Source organism: Chiloscyllium plagiosum, chromosome 23 (genome assembly GCF_004010195.1).
Source record: "Chiloscyllium plagiosum isolate BGI_BamShark_2017 chromosome 23, ASM401019v2, whole genome shotgun sequence".
NCBI classification, from domain to species: Eukaryota; Metazoa; Chordata; class Chondrichthyes; order Orectolobiformes; family Hemiscylliidae; genus Chiloscyllium; species Chiloscyllium plagiosum.
Window position 1 is genome coordinate 21553588 of NC_057732.1, and position 21164 is coordinate 21574751.

General features: G+C 40.1%; 1 protein-coding gene across 7 annotated transcripts in view; it reads left to right on the forward strand.

Annotated features, from left to right (window-relative positions):
* The window catches only part of tbc1d22a (TBC1 domain family, member 22a), a 402297-nt gene that overhangs the window by 9598 nt on the left and 371535 nt on the right, over positions 1–21164 (forward strand). For all 7 annotated transcript variants that reach the window (XM_043713707.1, XM_043713705.1, XM_043713710.1 and 4 more), the window contains exons 2-3: positions 4564–4620; positions 6330–6658. In XM_043713707.1, coding sequence (XP_043569642.1) covers positions 4564–4620; positions 6330–6658 — 386 coding nt within the window. The remainder of the gene's footprint in view (positions 1–4563; positions 4621–6329; positions 6659–21164) is intronic.

A 21164-nucleotide genomic window follows, 5' to 3' on the forward strand; every position in this document is an offset into this window, starting at 1 on the left:
GAATAATGGTACAAAATTTGCATACTTCCTATCCCAGAGACCTTCATTGTATCGAGTCAAGATTGGAAATGACACTCACCATTTCCTCACTGGTTTCCTTCAATTGCTTGGGATACAATTCCTTCAGCCCTGGAAGTCAATCCCTCCAGTACGTCCCTTCTCATTATGATTATTTTACCTAATAGTTCATACTCTTGAACTAGATTGTCTGCATCAACCCTCATCTTTGAGAAGACAAAGTACCAATTAAGAACCCTGCCCATACCCTGTGCCTTCAAGTTAACATGTACATCTCTGATCAGCCCTCCTCTAATGTAGCTGGAAAACCTGGACAATATCTAGGCTTCACTGACAAGTGCAAGTCACATTTGTGCCACATATGCCATAACTGTCTCCAAAAAGAGAAAATCTAGCCCTTGCTCTTGATGTTCAATGACATTGCCAATACTGAATACCCCACTATGAACATCCTGGGGGTTTCTATTGACCAGGTACTGAACTCGATTGGTCATATAAATACTGGGGCTACAAGAGTAGACCAGGGGCTAGCAATCACATAGTGAATAACTCACCACCTGACTACCCAAAGCCTGTCGAAAATCTATAAGATACAAGTCAGGAGTATGATACAATCATCCCCGCTTGCTTGGATGAGAGTAGCACCAACAACATTTAAGAAGCTAACCATCATCCAGGATCAGGTAGTCTGCCTGATTAGCACCACAGATGCTCATTAGCAGCAACAAGTACTACATACAAGGTAGATAGGATAGTGAAGAAGGCGTTTGGTATGCTTTCCTTTATTGGTCAGAGTATTGAGTACAGGAGTTGGGAGGTCATGTTGTGGCAGTATAGGACATTGGTTAGGCCCCTGTTGGAATATTGGAATATGCAATTCTGGTCTCCTTCCTATCGGAAAGATGTTGTGAAACTTGAAAGGGTTCAGAAAAGATTTACAAGGATGCTGCCAGGGTTGGAGGATTTGAGCTATAGGGAGAGGCTGAACAGGCTGGGGCTGTTTCCCCGTAGCGTCGGAGGCTGAGGGGTGACGTAATAGAGGTTTACAAAATTATGAGGGGCATGGATAGGATAATTAGACAAAGTCTTTTCCCTGGGATCGGGGAGTCCAGAATTAGAGAGCATAGGTTTAGCGTGAAAGGGGAAAGGTATAAAAGAGACCTATGGGGCAACTTTTTCACGCAGAGGGTGGTACAGGTATGGAATGAGCTGAGGAAGTGGTGGAGGCTGGTATAATTGCAACATTTAAGAGGCATTTGGATGGGTATATGAACAGGAAGGGTTTGGAGAGACATGGCTGGCAGGTGGGACTAGATTGGGATGGGATATCTGGTCGGCATGGACGGGTTGGACCGAAGCGTCTGTTTCCATGCTGTACATCTCTATGACTCTATACAAGATGTACCGCAGAAATTTGCCAAGAGTACCTTAGCCAGCACCTTCTAAACTTGTGACCTTTACTATTTTGAAGGACAAGGGCAGAAGATCCATAGGAGCACCACCACCTGAACGTTGCCTGTCAAACCACTCACTGTCGTGACCTTGAACTATGTTGCCATTTTTCCAGTGTTGCTGAGTCAAATACAGAATTTCACAACACCAGGTTATCATCCATCAGGTTTATTTGATGTCGCAAACTTTCAGAGTGCTGCTGCTTTGTCAGATGACACTTCACCTGATGAAGGAGTGCTCTGAAAGGTTGTAATTCTGGATAACGAAGGAACTCTAGAATTCTTGATCATACAATATTACAGGCTATGTAATAATTATCTTTTTGCTTCCTGGGATCAATAGCATTTCCATAGTAGATTATAATAAAGGTTTCTATCTGTATTCTGATGACTCTGGAAAGCATTTTAGAAATGAAATGTGATAGAGAATATACATGCATTATTAAAATGTATTTAAGTATGATTATGTCATAGTTTGGTCATGCAGATTATTCTGAAATAATTGACAATAAACATATTATCAGTGACACTGTGCCAGACATTATCTTCAAAGTGGGTTGGTGCAGAAGTTGTTTACAAATAGGCAATTGAAATTCACTTAGCCAACCCACATTGACAATTATAATTCTTCTGCCACCATTCTTAACTGATTTAGCACCCTGTGATAGAGCTGTAATAATAACATTTCTTCAGCTAAAGTGTTAATACAGTAATTAGAGGTGTAGTGTTTGAATTTGTGTGATTGATCATGTTGTCTGTGACTGTTTACTCTGAAAAGTTTAAAAAAAAATCACACAACATCCGATTGATCATATAAATACTGGGGCTACCAGAGTAGGTTATAGTCCAACAAGTTTATTTAAAAGCACTAGCTTTTGGAGTGCTGCTCCTTCATCAGGTTGTGGAGTATAAGATGGTAAGACACAGAATTTATAGCAAAGGTTTACAGATTGATGCAACTGAAATTATATATTGAAAAAGATCTGGATTGTTTAAATCTCTCATCTTTTAGAATGACCATGGTGGCTTCAGTTCTTCCATATGTAAATCCCAGAATTTTTTTTTTAAAAGTTACATTCTCAAGTGAATTTTAACAATGGGTGCCATGTCGGCTCAGATAATGCATTGAAGATGTGAGGCTGTCTGTGCCCTAGAAACTGATACTGTTTCTAATAATCTTCCATAGGTTCTTGCAGTTTTTGAGTAAAAGAAAATGTAATTCTGCAAGTACAAATTTACCCCACAAACGTGTGTGCGCACGTGCACAGGTGCATGTGGGTGTGTATGTGTGGGGGGGAAATGAGTATGTGAGAGAGTGCGTGTGTGTGTGTGTGTGAATATGTAGTACCGTGGGGTCACCTGTAGTGTGACAGGTACCCAAGGTCCCATTTGAGGCCATCCCCATGGGGACCAAACTTGTCTATCAGCCTCTGCTCAGCCACTTTGTGTTGTTGCCTGTCCTGAAGTCAGCCTTGGAGGTTGGTCACCCGACGCTCCGAGGTCAAATGTCCTGGACCGCTGAATTGCTCTCCAACTGTGAGGGAACACTGCTCTCTGTTGTTTGTTGTACAGTGTCCTTTCATCCATTGCTGTCGCCTCTACTTGGTCTCGCCAATGTATCATGCCTCAGGGCATCCTTGCCTGCAGCATCTGAGATAGACAACATTGGCGGAGTCACATGAGTACCTGATGCATACATGGTGGGTGGTGTCCCCCCACCCAAACACACACACACACACACACACATTCTCATGCAGACTGTCTCTCATACACAGCTCTCTCTCATATGCTCCCACACACAGCCACATGCACCCTCTCACAGACTTATACTCTTTTACATTCACACAGACACACACACACAGACGCACACACGTATATGTTTGTGGGGTGAATTTGTACACCCCTGTCCAACGCCAGCACCTCCAAATCATGACAAGTCTAAAAAGGGCAGCCAGGGGTTTATGAATAGTATAAGTCAAGTTGAAATCAGGATACCAGTCCTTTTAACAGGACTGGAATGTTTAACCTTTTATTATTATTGACATAAAATGTGAGTGCATAGCAAGCGAGGGCACGGCTTGCTGACCTTGGTGAAGGGACTTCCTTATGCACTTTTTCGTTGTTCGCATAAGATTAATCATGACCAAAACAGGAGTAAGTTAGGTTTTCATCGCACCTTTGTTTGACATGGAGAACCACACCTAGTCTGATTTGATGTCATCAGAAAGGGTGTGGTGTGCGGTGGCGTGCTGTGTGCAGATGAACTTGCATCAAATTTTTCTTCCACCGAATACGTGATTCCCTTGATTTCGGTGAATCTTGATTTAAAAGTTTGAGTTGTTTATATCTTGAATACTTTCAGAAAGTGAACCATTCAACTTTCCTTTTTTTTTATCATTTGCAATAAGTCTTAATATATCACATTCTGATGAGGGGTCTTGGCTGGCTTGTTAAATAAACAAGCAGTTAAACATACCATTGGATGCAGGAGGTGGGAAAGTGCCTGGATGAAGTTGACGGAATGATGGGAAATTTGGAGGAGGGAAATGTGGGCCAGTTCTTGTACACAACTGATTAAATTAAATGTGAAGGCGTTTTTTTACAATTGCACACATTATAATGCAACAGGACTGACTTGTGTTTTACCCGCATCAAACGTTTGGGTTGCTGTGCAGTTTAGGCAGGCGTGATATTGGTATCTGTTTATAATCCATTTAGCTAGATTAAATCCTCAAACAGGGTTGGGATGGATGTTTGTGGAGGGATTAATAAAATAAAGGAATGCTTGCTTGAAGAAGTGCTGGTGGTGTGAGATGAAAGGGGAGAGCAAATGAAAATATCCAGGAAGTCAAATAATATGAAGACACAGAAAAAGCCTGAACCATCTTAAATTTGTGTGGCGATAAATAGCATTTTGTAAGTAGCTCAAGAATCTTAAGAACAAGTTAATAACCGTTTAAAAACATGTTACAAATCTCTTGTGTCTTGTTTTCAGTTTTCTTAGCATTATAGTGCAGTCATTTATTTGAATAGTGCAGAATTTAATTTTGTGACACATTTGTGTATTGTTACTGATTTATGTTTTTGTTTGCAGTATACAACATGTATATGGAGCTCAACATCCACCATATGATCCTCTGTTACATGCAAAGTAGGTGTGAACATTATTATTCCATTGGTATAACTTAAGTTATTTTGAGTTCATCAAGGTTAGAGTATTATTGCTGAAGACTGCAACATTTTCATGCATTTGGTACTGACTTTGTGATCTGCTCAGCTAGATTGATTTTGAAGGAGGGCACATTTTGGCAGCAAGTTCCTCTTTGATCGTAGAGGCACAAGAGACTGTTTCTGAATGTTTTAGTGTTTCTGACAGATTGGCTTTGTATGACGAATGGATATACTGTATAAGCAACTGAAGGAGGCTGTAAGTATTTTTGAACAAGGAGAATATCTTTGTGAATAGACTGGACTTTGACTATGATAGGTCAGTTCAGTGTGGCTAAACTCAAATGTTGCTGACATATTTACTTCGTCAAAAATAAAAAATGTTAACATAAGTTGATTGCTAATTGAAATCTGTTTATTAATGTGTATTTTAAGTGAATAACATTCATTGCTGCCATAACTTCACTTAACCTAACTATGGTGGAGCTCTCTATACTATTTTGTGACTTTTCTGTTTTCCACAGCATTCATATGTTCAAAGTAAGATAACTAAAAATCATGGAATAAGAAAATATAATTTGGCTGAGGATTTCTAATTTTTCTTAGCACCTTATCACTTCACCTTCTGTGAGATTTCTGCAAAAATTTTTCCCAAGACTCAAAGTGACCTGAAGAAACTTGTGAAATACGTATATTCCTTTAAATTAAAAGTTCCACTTACTTCATTTAATCATGAGCATTTTAATTTTTCAATCCTGGACAAAACTTTCATTGTGAAGAGGCATCATGTTTTAAACTACCTTTGCTAATGTTTAATTACATGTATCTGACCGTCAAGTTCGAAAACAAATCCTTATTCAACATCCATTGTACTCTGAGTATATTCTACCTATATGCTAACCTGGAGGGTAAAAGAATTATTTTTCAAGCTTGGGATAAATTGAGTTCAGGGCTTTTGGTTTATCTTATCCTTGGAATGCTTCTCAGTACATGAATCCTTTTGAAGGCTGGGTGCATGGAATTTAGATCATTGATGATGGTGACAGCAATGAGCTCTATTGACAGAGCAATCTAGTTTCAACTTGCAGCAAATGGCATTAAAGTGCATTCAGTATTTGACTCTGTTGAAATTTGTTCCTATCATTGGTTGGCACCAGAATGCTATTATTTTCAACTTTTGCAAACTCTGTATTTGCACATTTATTTGCATTTGTAATGCCTTCAGTTTTATGATAAGCAAAATGTTGAGAAACAGCTGAGAACTACATTTCAATTTTAAAATTGATCCTGGTGTGTCTGAGACACCAGAAAATTGCCTTTGCATGCAAGTATAATTGGAGAAATTTTGACCAGTGTTGGCCTGGGACTTTTTAAATGTAATGCTGCAAGTGCACTTGTTAACTGGCGACAGTCATGTTGAAGAGGGGATGTAAATGCTAAATGAGGTTTGGACAGTTTTGGTCAGAAGTAACAAGACATTTCAATAGTATCCAAGAACTTATTAAATATTTCTCCAGTGTTGATCTTAAGTTAGGAAAAGGAATTGGAAATTCGAAACATAGCACTGAGTAACCAAAGGCTATAAATCTTGTTTAAAAAAAATGCCTATCTGAAAACATATTTCATATCTATCTGAAAACATATTAATATTAATGACAAACATTGATGCAGTATTAATTCTTTGGCCAACAGCTTGCTCAAAGCAAATTCAAAGCCACAATCTCTATCACTAAGGACAAAGAAGATTACGACTTTCCAAGAGTTTGAGAGTATTACAAGTGATGCTTGGGATGTTGGTGATGATGATGATGAACTCTTAGCAATGGCTGCTCAGAATCTGAACACAGATGTTGTAATGGAAACGGCGAATAAAGTACTTCAGATTCATAGTAAACTGCAAGAACAGAAGCAGCAGGACAACCAACTAGAGACATTACCTGCTCGATTAGACCATTTGGAACAAGCAGACAATAAAACTGACAGAGTAAAGCCTACCAGTGCAGTTGAACTTAATATATCAGGTAATTTGAGCTACAAAATCCCATTTTATTCATGTTAACTTTTCTCTGCCACTTTGGCATTCGGATTGAACCTTTCCAGGATTGGGCTGGGTGGTGGTGTTCTTGACATTTTGGGAAAATGAAGAATTTTGGTTGCACGAATGTCTTTCTTAGAAGTGTAGTTCTCCTGTACCTTCATATTACCATTTGGCTGAAATGCTGTAATTGGCAGAAATGCAATAGCACACTTTGTCCAACGGTCTCACCATTTGTTAATCAGGTGAAATTCTTATTGATTTGTACGATTTCATTGAACATTTAATCATTGATAAAGTTCCATTCTGGTTCATTTGCTGATTGTAAGTCTTAATCACAAGATTGTGGATTTGAATCCTAATTAGGCTTGCTTTTACTTGAATATAAATGATTTTGTGGGAAGTTAGGAACACAGAATTTGGAGCAGGAGTGAGCCACATGGCATTGTAAGCCTGATTTGTCATTCAATAAGATCATAGTTCAACTGGTTACACCAGATTCCACCTACGCCGATAACTTTTCACTCCTTTACTTGTTGAAAATGAGCCTTCCTCTGCCTTGAAAGCATTTGAGGAAAGAAGTTCCTAAGGCACTTCACCTTTTGTGAAGAATGTGTCTTTCTCCTCATCTGTCTTAAGTGGCTGACACCTTTTTTTAAAGCAGTGACCCCATAGTGGCCTGATTTCTAGATGAGAATACCACATCCTTTCCACATATGTTTTGTCAATCTTGTCAGGACAGTCAAGATCTTATGTTTCAGTTAAGACAATTACTCTTAAACTCCAGTGGATATAAGCCTCGTCTGTCCAAACTTTCCTCTTAAGATAACTACCCATTCCCAGTATTCGTCTAAGAAACCTTCTCTGAATTGCTTGGAATGTAATTACATCTTTTTCTTAAAGAAGGAGACCAGTAGTGTACACAATACTCCAAAAGTGGTCATACCAACACCTTTTATAACTGAACCATTACCTCCTACTTTCACATTCTGTTCCATTCACAATAAATGCCATTGCTAGCTTTCCAAATTACTTGCTGAACATACACAAACTTCTGCAGTCCATGCACTAGAAAACCTAGCTCCTTATGCCTCTCAAAGCTCTGCCAGCTCATCATTTAGATAAAACACTTATTTTTGTTCTTAATTCTAAAATGGATAGTTTTATTTTTCCACATGATACTCCATTTACCAGATCCTTAACCTATCTCTATCTCTTTTCCAGCTTCCTTATGTGCTCTTTACAATTTACCTTCCACCAATTGTTGGCTTGTCAGCAAATTTAGCAACACTATCTTCACTCCTTTCATCCACATTATTTATGTAAGTTGTAGAACTTTGAGGCCCCACTACTGCTGCTTGTGGCCACTACTTGTTAAACCTTGCTAACCAGCAAAGTATCCACTTACGTATGCTCTGTTTCCTGTTAGCAAGCTAATTTCTTCTGTCCATGCCAGTTTTTTTAGCCCATGCATGACAAGATTATAATTTCCGTGTTAACCTTTGATGTAAAACTTTATCAAATGCCTTTAGGAATTTAAAGTACAGTACATTGACTGATTTCCCTTTGCTCCCTCAGAAGTCTAAGAAATTGGTTAAAATGATTTCCCTTCCACAAACTGTGTTGATTCTGCCTGATTACCACAAACCTTCCAAAATGACTTGTGGTAGCATCTTTAAAAATCACTTACAGCATTTACGTGTGTACAAGAAAATCTTTTGATTCAGTATGTGGATGTACCTACTGGAGAAAGTGCAAAACTTGACCTACCTTTGGGAAATAAGGCAGGGCAAGTGCCTGAGGTGTCAAAGAGAGGTCACTTTGGGGCCTACGATGATAATTCTATTAATTTTAAAATAGCAATGGGGAAGGATAGACAGAATCTAAAAATTGAGGTTCTAAATTGGATTAGATTAGATTACTTACAGTGTGGAAACAGGCCCTTTGGCCCAACAAGTCCACACTGACCCTCCGAAGATCAACCCACCCAGACCCTACATTTACCCCTTCACCTAACACTATGGGCAATTTAGCATGGCCAATTCACCTAACCTGCACATCTTTGGACTGTGGGAGGAAACCGGAGCACCCGGAGGAAACCCACGCAGACACGGGGAGAATGTGCAAACTCCAAACAGACAGTTCCCTGAGGTGGGAATTGAACCTGGGTTTCTGGCGCTGTGAGGCAGCAGTGCCACCGTGCCGGCCATACCACCAATTTTGATGGTATTAGGCAAGAACTTGCAAAAGCTTACTGGGGGCAGATTTTCGCAGGTAAAAGGTCGGCTGGAAAATGCGAAGTCTTGAGGAATGAGATGAGAGATCAGAGACACTATATTCCTGTTAGGGTGAAAGGTAAAGCTGGTAGGTGTAGGGAATGCTGGATGACTAGGGACATTGAGGTTTTGGTGAAGAAAAAGAAGGAAGTATATGTCAGATCTAGACAGCAGGGATTCAGTGAATCCTTAGAAGAGTGTAAAGGTAGTAGGAGGATACTTGAGAGGCAAAGTGGGGACATGAGAAAGCTTTGGCAAATAGGGTTAAGGAGAATCCAAAGGGTAACCAGGGAGTAAATAGGGCCCCTCAAAGATCAGCAAGGCAGCCTATGTATGGAAGTGCAGAAGATAGGGGGGATAGTGAATCAGTGTTTTGCATCACTGTTTACTGCAGCAAAGGACATGGAAGATACAGAAGGTGGGGAAATAGTTGGTGCCATCTTGAAAAATGTCCATATTACAGAGGAGGAAGAGTTGTTGATGTCTTAAAATGCATAAAGGTGGATAAATCCCCAGGACCTGATCAGGTGTACTCAAAAACTCTGTGGGAAACTTTGAAAGTGATTGGTGGACTCCTTGCTGAGAGATTTGGATCATTGACAGTTGTCGGTGAGGTACCGGAAGCGTGGAGATTGTGTAACATGTACCACTATTGAAGAAAGATGGCAAGGAAAAGCCAGGGAACTATGGACCAGTGAGCCGAACATCAGTGATGGGCAAGTTGTTGGAGAGAATCCTGAGAGACAGGATTTACCTGTATTGGGATAGGCAGGGACTGATTAGCGATAATCAGCATGACTTTGTGCGTGGGAAATCATGTCTCACTAACTTGATTCCATGTTTTGAAGAATCAACGAAGAGGATTGATGAGGCAGAGCAGTGCATTGCAATCTATATGATCTTTGATAAGAGGTTTGAAAAGGTTCCTCGTGATAGACTGCTTGGCAAGGTTAGATTATATTGGATACGGGAAGAACTAGCCATTTGGATACAGAACTAGCTCAAAAGTAGAAGATAGGGGGTGGTTGTGGAGGGCTGCTTTTCAGACTGAAGGCCTGTGACCAGTGGAGTGCCACAAGGATCAGTGCTTGCTCCACTGCTTTTCATCATTTATATAAATGATTTAGATGCCAACATAGGAAGTATAGTTAGGACGTTTGCTGGTGACACCAAAATTGGAGGTGTAGTGAAGAAGGTTACCTTGGAGTATAATGGGATATTGATCAAACAGGCCAATGGGCTGAGGAGTGGCAGATGGAGTTTGCTTTAGATGAATGTGAGGTACTGCATTTTGGAAAGGCAAATCTGGCAGGACTTATACACTTAACGGTAAGGTCCTGGGGAGTGTTGCTGAACGAAGAGACCTTGGAGTGCAAGTTCATAGTTCCTTGAAAGTGGAGTCTCAGGTAGATAGGATAGTGAACTTGGCGTTTATGTTGCTTTCATTGGTCAGAGTATTGAGTACAGGAGTTGGGAGGTCATGTTGCGGCTGTACAGGACATTGGTTAGGTCACTTTTGGAATATTTGAGCAGTTCTGGTCTCCCTCCTATAGGAAGGATGTTGTGAAACTTGATAAGGTTCAGAAAAGATTTACAAGGATGTTGCCAGAGTTGGAGGGCTTGAGCAATAAGAGCAGGTTGAACAGGTTGCAGTTGTTTTCCCTGGAGTGTCAGAGGGTGAGGGGTGACCTTATAAAGATTTATAAAATCATGAGGGGCATTGATAGGATAAATAGACAAGGTCTTTTCCCTATGGTGGGGGAGTCCAGAACTAGCGGGCATTGGTTTAGAGTGAGAGGGGAAAGATTTAAAAGGGTCCCGGGTGCACTGTTTTAATGCTGTGGAATGAGCTGCCAGAGGAAGTGGTGGAGGCTGGTACAATTACAACATTTATAAAGCATCTGGATGGGTATATGAATAGGAAGTATGTAGAGGGTTATTGGCCAAGTGCTGACAAATGGGATATGATTAATTTCGGATATCTGGTCAGCATGGACGAGTTGGACCGAAGGGTCTGTTTCCATGCTGTATATCTCTATGACTCTATCATCTCATGATAAATGTTAAGCTTACTTGCCTGCCATTTCCTGCTTCTTGGCTTCCTCCCTTTCTGAATATTGTTTTCCAATCTAATAAGACTGTCCCGAATCTTGGACGTTTTTGGAAATTTAAAACAATGATCAGCATCAGTACCAATTTCTTTTAAGACCCTTGAATGTCTTTCTTTCGGATCCAGAATATGTCAACCTGCAACTTCAATAATTTGCTCATACCATTTCCATGATGATTGCTGTTTTCCTGCATTCCTTCATCCCTTCTATTTTCTAACTTGTAGCTATCTGTGGTATGTTACTTTTGTATTCTTCATATTGAAGACTGATGTGAAATTTATGTTCATTGATTATCATCTCCTTGTTTTTGATGCTTAATTCTTCACAGTGGCTTTCAATAGAACCTATGTTCATTTTGTTAATTTATTTTTAAAATATTTATTCTAACAATTGCAATCTGTGTTTATATTTCATGTGAACTTTCTCTTACGAACTAATTTTTCCTTCTTTTGCTGTTCATTATATTTTTGTCCAGTCTTCTGCTGTGCCACCAGTTTTTGCCCAATTGTGTCGTCTTTTAAGACTTAATACCTTCTTTAATGTCCTTAATTAACCACAGAGAGTGTGTCTCCATCCCCTGTGGAATTTTTCTTTCTTGTTGGAATGTATTCATTCTGTGGACTCTGAAATATTCCCCCGTGAAACATCTGGTACTATATCTTTCTTGATCTGCCCCTCAACCAAATTTGGAAATGTGTTGCCGGAAAAGCGCAGCAGGTCAGGCAGCATCCAGGGAACAGGAGAACCGACGTTTCGGGCATAACCCCTTCTTCAGGAATGAGGAAAGTTTGTCCAGCAGGCTAAGATAAAAGGTAGGGAGGAGGGACTTGGGGGAGGGGCGTCAGAAATGTGATAGGTGGAAAGAGGTCAAGGTGAGCGTGATAGGTCAGACTGGGGTGGGGGCGGAGAGGTCGGGAAGAAGATTGCAGGTTAGGAAGGCGGTGCTGAATTTGATGGATTTGACTGAGACAGGCTGGGGAGAGGGGAAATGAGGAAACTGGTGAAACCCGAGTTCATCCCTTGTGGTTGGAGGGTTCCTAACCGGAAGATGAGGCGTTCTTCCTCCAACCATCGTTTCGCTGTGGTCTGACGATGGAGGAATCCAAAGACCTGCATATCCTTGGTGGAGCGGGAGGGGGAATTGAAATGTTGAGCTACAGGGTGGCTGGGTTGGTTGGTCCGGGTGTCCCAGAGGTGTTCTCTGAAACGCTCCGCAAATAGGCGGCCTGTCTCCCCAATATAGAGGAGGCCACATCGGGTGCAAAGGACGCAATAGATGATATGTGTGGAGGTACAGGTGAATCTGTGGCGGATATGGAAGTTTCCTTTGGGGCCTTGGAGAGAGGTGAGGGGGGAGGTGTGGGCGCAAGTCTTGCACCTCCTGCGGTGGCAGGGGAAGGTGCCGGGAGTGGAGGATGGGTTGGTGGGGGGTGTGGATCTGACGAGGGAGGCACGGAGGGAGTGGTCTTTACGGAACGCTGATAGGGGAGGGGAGGGAAATATATCCTCTTTCCACCTATCGCATTTCCGACGCCCCTCCCCCAAGTCCCTCCTCCTACCTTTTATCTTAGCCTGCTGGACAAACTTTCCTCATTCCTGAAGAAGGGCTTATGCCCGAAACGTCGATTCTCCTGTTCCCTGGATGCTGCCTGACCTGCTGCGCTTTTCCAGCAACACATTTCCAGCTCTGATCTCCAGCATCTGCAGACCTCACTTTCTCCTCAACCAAATTTGCCAGTTTGCTTCAGTTATCTCTGGTTTCATGTCATCATAAGTGGCCTTATTTAAGTATGAGATATTTACCTTGGCTCCATTCTCCTATTTTAAACTGAAAGCAAAATTCAATCATATTATGGACATTGGTACCAAGTTGTTCCTTTGTTGAAATTATTAATAAATCGTATCTCATTTCACATTGCCAGGTCTGTTGTAGACTGCTGTCTGTTGAGTTTCACAATGTTCACAAACTAACCCAAGAATGTTGTGTAATCTCATCCAGGCTGCCTTTGCTCATTTCATTATTTTATCTATGTTTTAAATATAATTCCTCCCTGATTATTATCATACCTTTCTGACAAGCTCTCATTCTTTCTTCCCTATATTGCATTCTGTGATGAGATGAAAGAGTATGTATACTTTTCCCCCCAAGTGCATTCTTGCCTTTATAATTTCACATTTCCATATGAATTGTTTCTCCATCCTGGTTTTCTAAACTTTGGTGATCCTTCTCTATTCTGCTAAAGAATGCCACTTTTTCCTAGGCCTGTACATCTCTATGACTCTAAATGTCTTTGAGGTGTAAAAACTGAAGGACAATCTTTGTCATCCTGCACCATATTTCTGTAATGGTTATCAGATCGTGAGAGTTTTTTTTTCTGTTTGTGCTACACTTCGTCTATCAATTTTCAGTGTTATGTGCAGAGCTTTTACTTTTGTTCTTAATCTCTGGCTTTATCTGTTGATTTACTATCATTTCTACTCTATACCACTTCCTGCCATGGTGTTTTCCATCTAGTTTAAATCCTCTCTACCTTTAGTGATGCAATTTACCAGAAGACCAGCTCCAGTAAAGTAGACATTGTTTGTCTCAACAGAGCAGCTCCCACTTTCTGGCGTACGAGTATCTAAGTACTCCATGAACCTGAACCTACTTGTATCACATCAGTTTTTGAGCCGCGCATTGATCTCCCTTATCTGATTTGTCCTATGTCATTTACAAGTGGCTCATTTAATAATCTAGAGATTGTTAACTTTGGGATTCTGTATTTTAATTGTGTTTTTAGCTCCTTCTGCTTATTACACTGAACCTTTTGCTTTTGGTCGTGTCTATGTTATTGGTACTATCATAGACCATGCTGACTGGATCTGTCCCTCTCACTATAAATTCCTGTCCAGCCCTGAGTAGATCCTACGCTGATATACCAGGCAAGCAACACAGCCTTCAGGACTTGAGATCTGTGCCTTCAAGTAATATAGTCAATCCTCTTTTCTATGCTGTCTGTTGTGACCTCTTAATCTGTTCTCCAGTCGATTGGGTTTCTGTACCATAACAATGATCTTATCTACCCTTCAATGCTCAGTCTCATCTAAACAGACTGAAAGAGTTTCAAATATATTGGACAGTTGCAAACTGTGAAGCTCTTGTAGTCCTGGCATCTGGGTTTCCTTGCCACTTTCGCTGCATTCACACTCCCTGGTCACTGACCACAAATCTCATCACAGGTCCCTAAAGTAAGTGATGTAGCTGACTCCTGACACAAAATATTCAAGGTAACTCAATGTGATATTAAAGGTAACTCTAATCTTTCATGATGTGTTGCAATGTGTGTTGTTTGGCCTCAGCTCAAAGTCTATGCAGAAGTTGTTTGAGTTGCAAATGCTTTCTGTGGACATGTTTCCTATGGATCATACTGGTGTCGAGGAGTATCCACGTGGACTAGCCCTTGAAGAATATAAAAAAAGCAAGGAAGAACTTAAACAAGGAATTAAAAAAGGTTCATGAAATGTCCTGGGCAAGTCGGGTAAAGGATAATCCAAAGGCATATGTATATTAGAAGCATGAGAGATAGCTAGGGAAAACATGGGTCCACTTGACAAAGAGAATTTATGCATGGAGGCACAGGAAATGGATAAGGTCATTAATGCTACTTCATATCGATTTTCACCAAGGAGAAGGACATGGATGATAAGATTAGGGAGGGGTATATTAATATTCTAGGGCATTTTGATATTAAGAAGGTGATGTTGGGTGTCTTGATAAATATTAAAGTAATTACGTTCCCTGGTCCTGATGAGATCTATCCCAGGGTATTGTGGGAGGCAAGGGAGGAGATTGCTGTGGCTTTGACAGAGATCTTTGTATCCTCATTAACCACAGGTGAGGTCCTAGAAATTGGAGAATAGCCAATGTTGCTCCTTTTTGAAGAAGGGCAACAGGGATAATAAAGGAAATGTTAGGCTGGTGAGCCTCGCATCAGTAGCAGGAAAATTATTGGAGAAGATTCGGAGGGACAGATTTACTTATTTGGAAATGAATGGACTTTTTTGAGGATAGTCAGCATGGTTTTGCGCGGGAAAGTTTTGTTTCTCCAATTTGTAAGTTAGCTCAACGGATTCAGGGTGAGCTTTCACCCTGGTTAGCAGTGGTTAGCACTGCTGCCTCACAGCGCTAGAGACCCGGGTTCAATTCCCGCCTCGGGCGACTGACTGTGTGGAGTTTGCATGTTCTCCCCGTGTCTGCGTGGGTTTCCTCCGGGTGCTCCGGTTTCCTCCCACCATCCAAAGATGTGCAGGGTCAGGTGAATTGGCCATACTAAATTGCCCGTAGTGTTAGGTAAGGGTTAAATGTAGGGGTATGGGTGGGTTTCGCTTCGGCGGGTCGGTGTGGACTTGTTGGGCCGAAGGGCCTGTTTCCACACTGTAATCTAATCTAAATCTAAATCTTTCCAATTGGGTACAAATTTGACTTAACAGGAAATAGTGGTGGAGAGTTTTTCGGACTGGAGACCTGTGACCAACTGTGTTCTACGGGATCAGTGCTGGATCCACTGTTGTTTGTCATTTATATAAATGATATTAGATGAGAATTTAGAAAGCGTGGTGAGTAAGTTTGTGGATGATGCCAGGATTGGTAGTATAGTGGACAGTGAAGGGCTATCTAAGATCACAAAAAGATCGGGATCAATTGGATCATTGGACTGAGGAGTGGCAGATGGAGTTTAATTTGGATAAATGTGAGTTGTACATTTTTGAAAAACAAACACAGACAAGACTTACACAATTAAAAGTAGGTTCAGGTACATTATTCTTTGTCACACATAGATGAATGCTTGCCTTCACTGCTCAAATCTTTGACATAGGAGTTGGAATGTTATGTTGAGGATGTACATGACATTAGTGAGGCCTCTTCTGGGCTACTGTGTCCAGTTTTGGTCCCTCTATTAAAGGAGGAATAATATTAATCTGGTGAGGGTTCAGAAGTGATTTACCAAAATGTTATTTGGAATAGAGGGTTTGACTTAAAAAGAGAGGCAGAATAGGTTTGGACTTACTTCATTGGAGTATATGAAGTTGAGAGGTGACCTTGCAGAGACTTATAAAGTAATGAGGGATGTCGAGAAGGTGCATGGCAGATGTCTTTTCCCAAGGGTGGAGGATTTCAAGACTTGTGGCATATTTTTAAGGTGAGCGGAGAAAGATTTTAAAAAAGACATGAGGCAATTTTTTTACATGGAGAGTGGTTCATATGTGGAATGAACCTCCAGAGAAAGTTGTGATGCAGGTACAGTTACAACATTTAAAAGACATTTTGGTAAGTGCATGAATAAATAATGTCTGGAGGGTATGGGTCAATGCAGCCAGGTGGGATGAGTTTAGTTTGGGATTGTGGTCAGCATGGATTAGTTGGACTGAAGGGTCTGTTTCAGTACTCTGATTCGATTAATTTGATTGAGTTTTTTGAGGAAGTGACAAAGATGATTGAGGGTGGGGCTGTCTGTATTTCACAAGGTTGCTCACGGGGCGGAGTTTAAAGGAGATATGCAAGGCAAGGTTTTTTTTGTGGAGAGTCTAGTGGATGCCTAGAATGTGCTGCCAGGGGAGGTGGCCGAAGCAGATACGATAGCAATGGTTAAGAGGCGTTTAGACAGATACAGGTGAGGAATAGAAGGATATGGATCGTGTGCAGTTGAATAGGATTGGTTTTGAGGAGCATCATGGTCAGTACAGACATGTTGGGCTAAATGGCCTATTCCTGTGTTGCACAGTTTCATGTTCATACTGCAGCTGTTTCATATTCTGCTATCCTAAATGTGCTAATTATAACTTAATTTTTTTAAAAATATATTTTACCTTGGCACCTGTTCTATACTATTTTAAATCTTTAAAAATAGAATATACCGTAACTTGTTAACAGATACTTAACGAACATCTTACTTTGATAGTTAGCAAAAGCAAAGGAGCATCACCTCCCCCTCTCTCAATTGCTTATCCAACATCCACCATTCTTTTCAAAGTTGGGATGACCTGTTTCTGTTTAGTAGTTGTACGTTAGTCTAGCCCCTGGCACCTTAACAAAAAATAAATAATCTAGTTTTCTTATTTCATAACTTCAGCCGCTGTCAATTAGAGCTTGTACATCCTTACTTAAAGTCTGGATGAATTTTAGATTTTAAATAGTAACTTTGCAGTGAAACATTTAAAGGTGAAATGCATACAATATGAGATTTTGAAAAGAGTCTAAGATCCACCGTTGTGGGTAAACCATGGCAAGCTACCTTTAATTCAGTTACTTATGAAGAAATCCCACAGGCAATCAAGTACTAAAACAATAATTTAAACTTTATTCCGTGTAGCAACCAAAAGAAAATCCCTCAAGTAACCAAGTTAAGGCTCGCAACTCAAATTGGCTATTACCCAATGAATGATGGAATTTAACTATGATTCCAACTAACAGTGTCAATATCTGTCTCTGTGTCCAGGGTTTGACCCATGTACAGTGTTGCTATAGAGTCATAGAAATGCACAGCATGAAAACAGACCCTTCGGTCCAACCCGTCCATGCCAACCAGCTATCCCAACCCGATCTCGTCCCACCTGCCAGCACCCGGCCCATATCCCTCTAAACGCTTTCTATTTATATATCCAGCCAAATACCTCATAAATGTTGCAATTGTACTAGCCTCCACCACTTCCTTTGGCAGCTCATTCCATACCCGTACCACCCTCTGTGTAAAAAGGTTGCCCTGTAGGTCTCTTTTATATCTTTCCCCTCTCACCCTAAACCTATGAGAAAAGACTTTGCCTATTTGTTTGAAATCCTGCTGAAGAAGAGTTCTGGTGTTGGATTCTTAAGCAGAATGCTTTTTGTCCGTTGGGTCTATGGGGTGACATTTTTGATATTTCAGATTCTTTCACCCAAATTATTGGCTACTCCTTTGGCACCCCTGGTCTGTAGCTTGCCTTCTGATCAGAAGTAACTCGTCCTTTTCTTGTTACACTCTGTGTTAGCTGTCTGTTTGAAAACACAGCTTTCCTTTGATTAACTCCTTAAATTCTTCTGCAGGGCACTGAGTTGTCCTTGTGGCAGAAGGCAGCCATTCATCAAGCAGATGTCTGAACAGTTTTGTTCGTGTAGCTTTGACGACAACTCCCAGGCATGGCTAATTGATGTCAATTCCTACATAAGTTTGTCCTTGTCCTTTTAATAGTTTATTCCAGACAGAGTTATTGCTGCTTTTTCCTGTCTAACGTTTTATCTTTGATTCTTTCAATCCAGGAACAGTTATTAAAGTTCGGAAGTTTATAATATCACATCACCTTCGTCCCAGCACTCAGTTTTAAGTCCACCAATTCAACACAAAATAATTGATTAGCTTCTGATTTGCTAAAATTTTACATGATACTTTGATGTTTTAGGTCTAATGGTAATGATTTATGAGATCATGTGATTTTCTTTTAGGTTATTGTCCTTTTCTTTTATTGTCTCAGATATTTGCAATCACTGTTATAGCTTGCATTTCCTTGGCTCTCAACTAATTTTGTCATTGTGGCCCATTTTCTAAAGTTCAGGTAAAATGTGTCCGATTCAAATATTTGAACAAATCTGGAAATACTTCCAAATGTAACTGCTTTCTATATCTGTTTTGTTCCGTGTATGTTTATTGATAATAATTTTGAAACTTTCAAATATTTCAAAAACCCATCCAAGTGATGCTGTATAATGTAATCAACAAGCACACTATTCTTTTGAAGTTCTCAAGTTAAGAGTTCTTCCTCCTCTGTCTGTGTGAATGCTACAAGAAATATATTTGGATAGTTCTAAAACTGCTTCTGTGTATATGGGTCCTTGTATCAGAACTCAACTTTAATTATCTTATCAGAGTTGATTTGCTTTTGAATTGGTTTGAACTTGTATCTCATTTTTATTGTGCTTTTCTCTTTATCTTTTGTAAAGAGAGGCAAACACATAGGTGATACAGTTTGCGATTCTACAGACTGTATATAGAACAGGAATACCTTTTAAAGATCTGTTGTTGCTGCTGATGACACGATTTGGGTAAGAACATGGAATAAAAATTGCAGAGATATAGCTTGGGTTATTGATTGGATGCAGGATAATAGGACTGATTGGATTATTCTTTGGAGTCAGCACAGACTTGATGGAACAACAGCTCCCTTCCCGACTATGCTATTCAATGATTAATAGGAATTAATTTTGGCTACTCAGCCCCCTGAGCCTCTTCTGTCATTCAATAAAATTACAGCTTATTTCTACCCTAAAGTTCATCCATTTTTTTGACCATGTATCCTTTATATCTGCTGATTGCAAACATTAACCTCAGATTTGAAAGTAATTGAACTGACATCCACTGCTTATTGTGGTCAAAAGTTACACCATCTTTTGTGTTGTGTTTCCTAATATGTCTCCCAACTCATAATTTAACAATATACCTGTGTATCCTCTAATTTTTGTTCATCGGCAAAAGTTGTTTTTCTCTGTCTCATCATTCCTTTCAAAATCTAAATCGTCAATCAAATTATCCCTTAATTTTGGGGAAATACCAGCCTAGTTGATGTAAAATCTCTTCTCAATTTAATTGTTGGAGCCTTAGAAATATTCTTGTGAATGAGTGCTTATTAAACTGCATATAGCACTTCTATTACTCAGGAATTGGCATAGTCTTGTCTCTTGTATTCTAGCCATCTATTTGGAAAGAGTTACATTCCATTTACTTGTTTATTATTTTTTGTACCTACAGTTATCAGTCTATAGAGACTTGAAAACTTCTCCTCGCTTTCTGCATTTTGGATCACCTTATGTTTACTTTTACTGAAATCCACCTGACAGTTTTTCCCGTTTGCTTCATCCATCAATCTTATAGATTTATGCACCTGTGCTGTTCTACCAATTTGTAGTGCATTTGCAAACCTGGATATGTGGCTCTCTATTGTGCAAGCTAAGTCATTAATAAATAGAGCATAAATCCTTGCGGGCTGACAGCAGTCACTTCCTCCCAGTTTGATTACATTACCATTATCTCTGTACCACCTCAGCAGTATTCTAATCAGGTCAATAATTAGCTGTTAGTTCCATAAACTTGAATTTTAGCAAACCATTTCTTATGTAGATCCTCATTGAATGCCTTCTAAAATGTTCATAGGTATTTCTGTGTCTACTACTTTAGTTACTAGCTCAAATACTATCCTCAGAAGGAAGCAGGCTATGACCAGTTGTTGCAATTACTTAGATGACATTCAGGCTTGAGTGAATAAGTGGTAAGTCATGTTTGTGCCATATCAGGTAATGACCATTTACGATGAGTGATTTTGGACACCTCCCCTTCTCATTGAATAGCATTTCTGTTGCTTATTTCCTCCATCATCAACTTTGTGGGGTTTGCTATTGGCCAGAAACTTAACTCAGCATAAGTACTATGACTTCAGCAACTGTTCAGACATTAGATATTCTGGGGCAAATAATTCATCACCCTATTTTACCCTGGCAAGCCCCTTAAGAACTCTGTATGTTTCAATGAGGTCACTTCTCTTTCTTGTAACCTCCAGTAAGTAGAGTCTGAACCTGTTTAATCTTTGCCCAAAAGACAATCTTTCCATAGCAGGGATCATCCTTATGAACCTTCTCTGAACTGCCTCCAATGAAATGATACTTTTCCTTTAATAAAGGGACTAATACTGCTCAGAGTACCAAAGATGTGGTACCATCAGCAACTTGTGTAGTTGCAGTAAGGCTTTCCTACTCTCAGACTCGAACCCCATGAAATAAGGGTGAACATTTCATTAGTCTTGCTGTGAGCTAACTGTTGTATGCACGTAGCACCCAGTTCCTTTGTGTTACAGCTTTCAGATGCATTTTTTCTCCATTTAAATGCTACTCTGTTCTTTTGTTCTTTCTTTCAAAGTGAACAACTTGAGCACAAATTAGGAATGTGATGCAATATTTCGTATTTGCCTGAATGAGTACAACTTCAGCAGCATTCCAGGTTGAACACCATCTTGGAGCAATCAGCTTAATTGACATTCTATCTGGGATGTTAACCATTAGTTCTGCTAAACCAACAGTGCTGGAAGCTGTATGCATCATCTG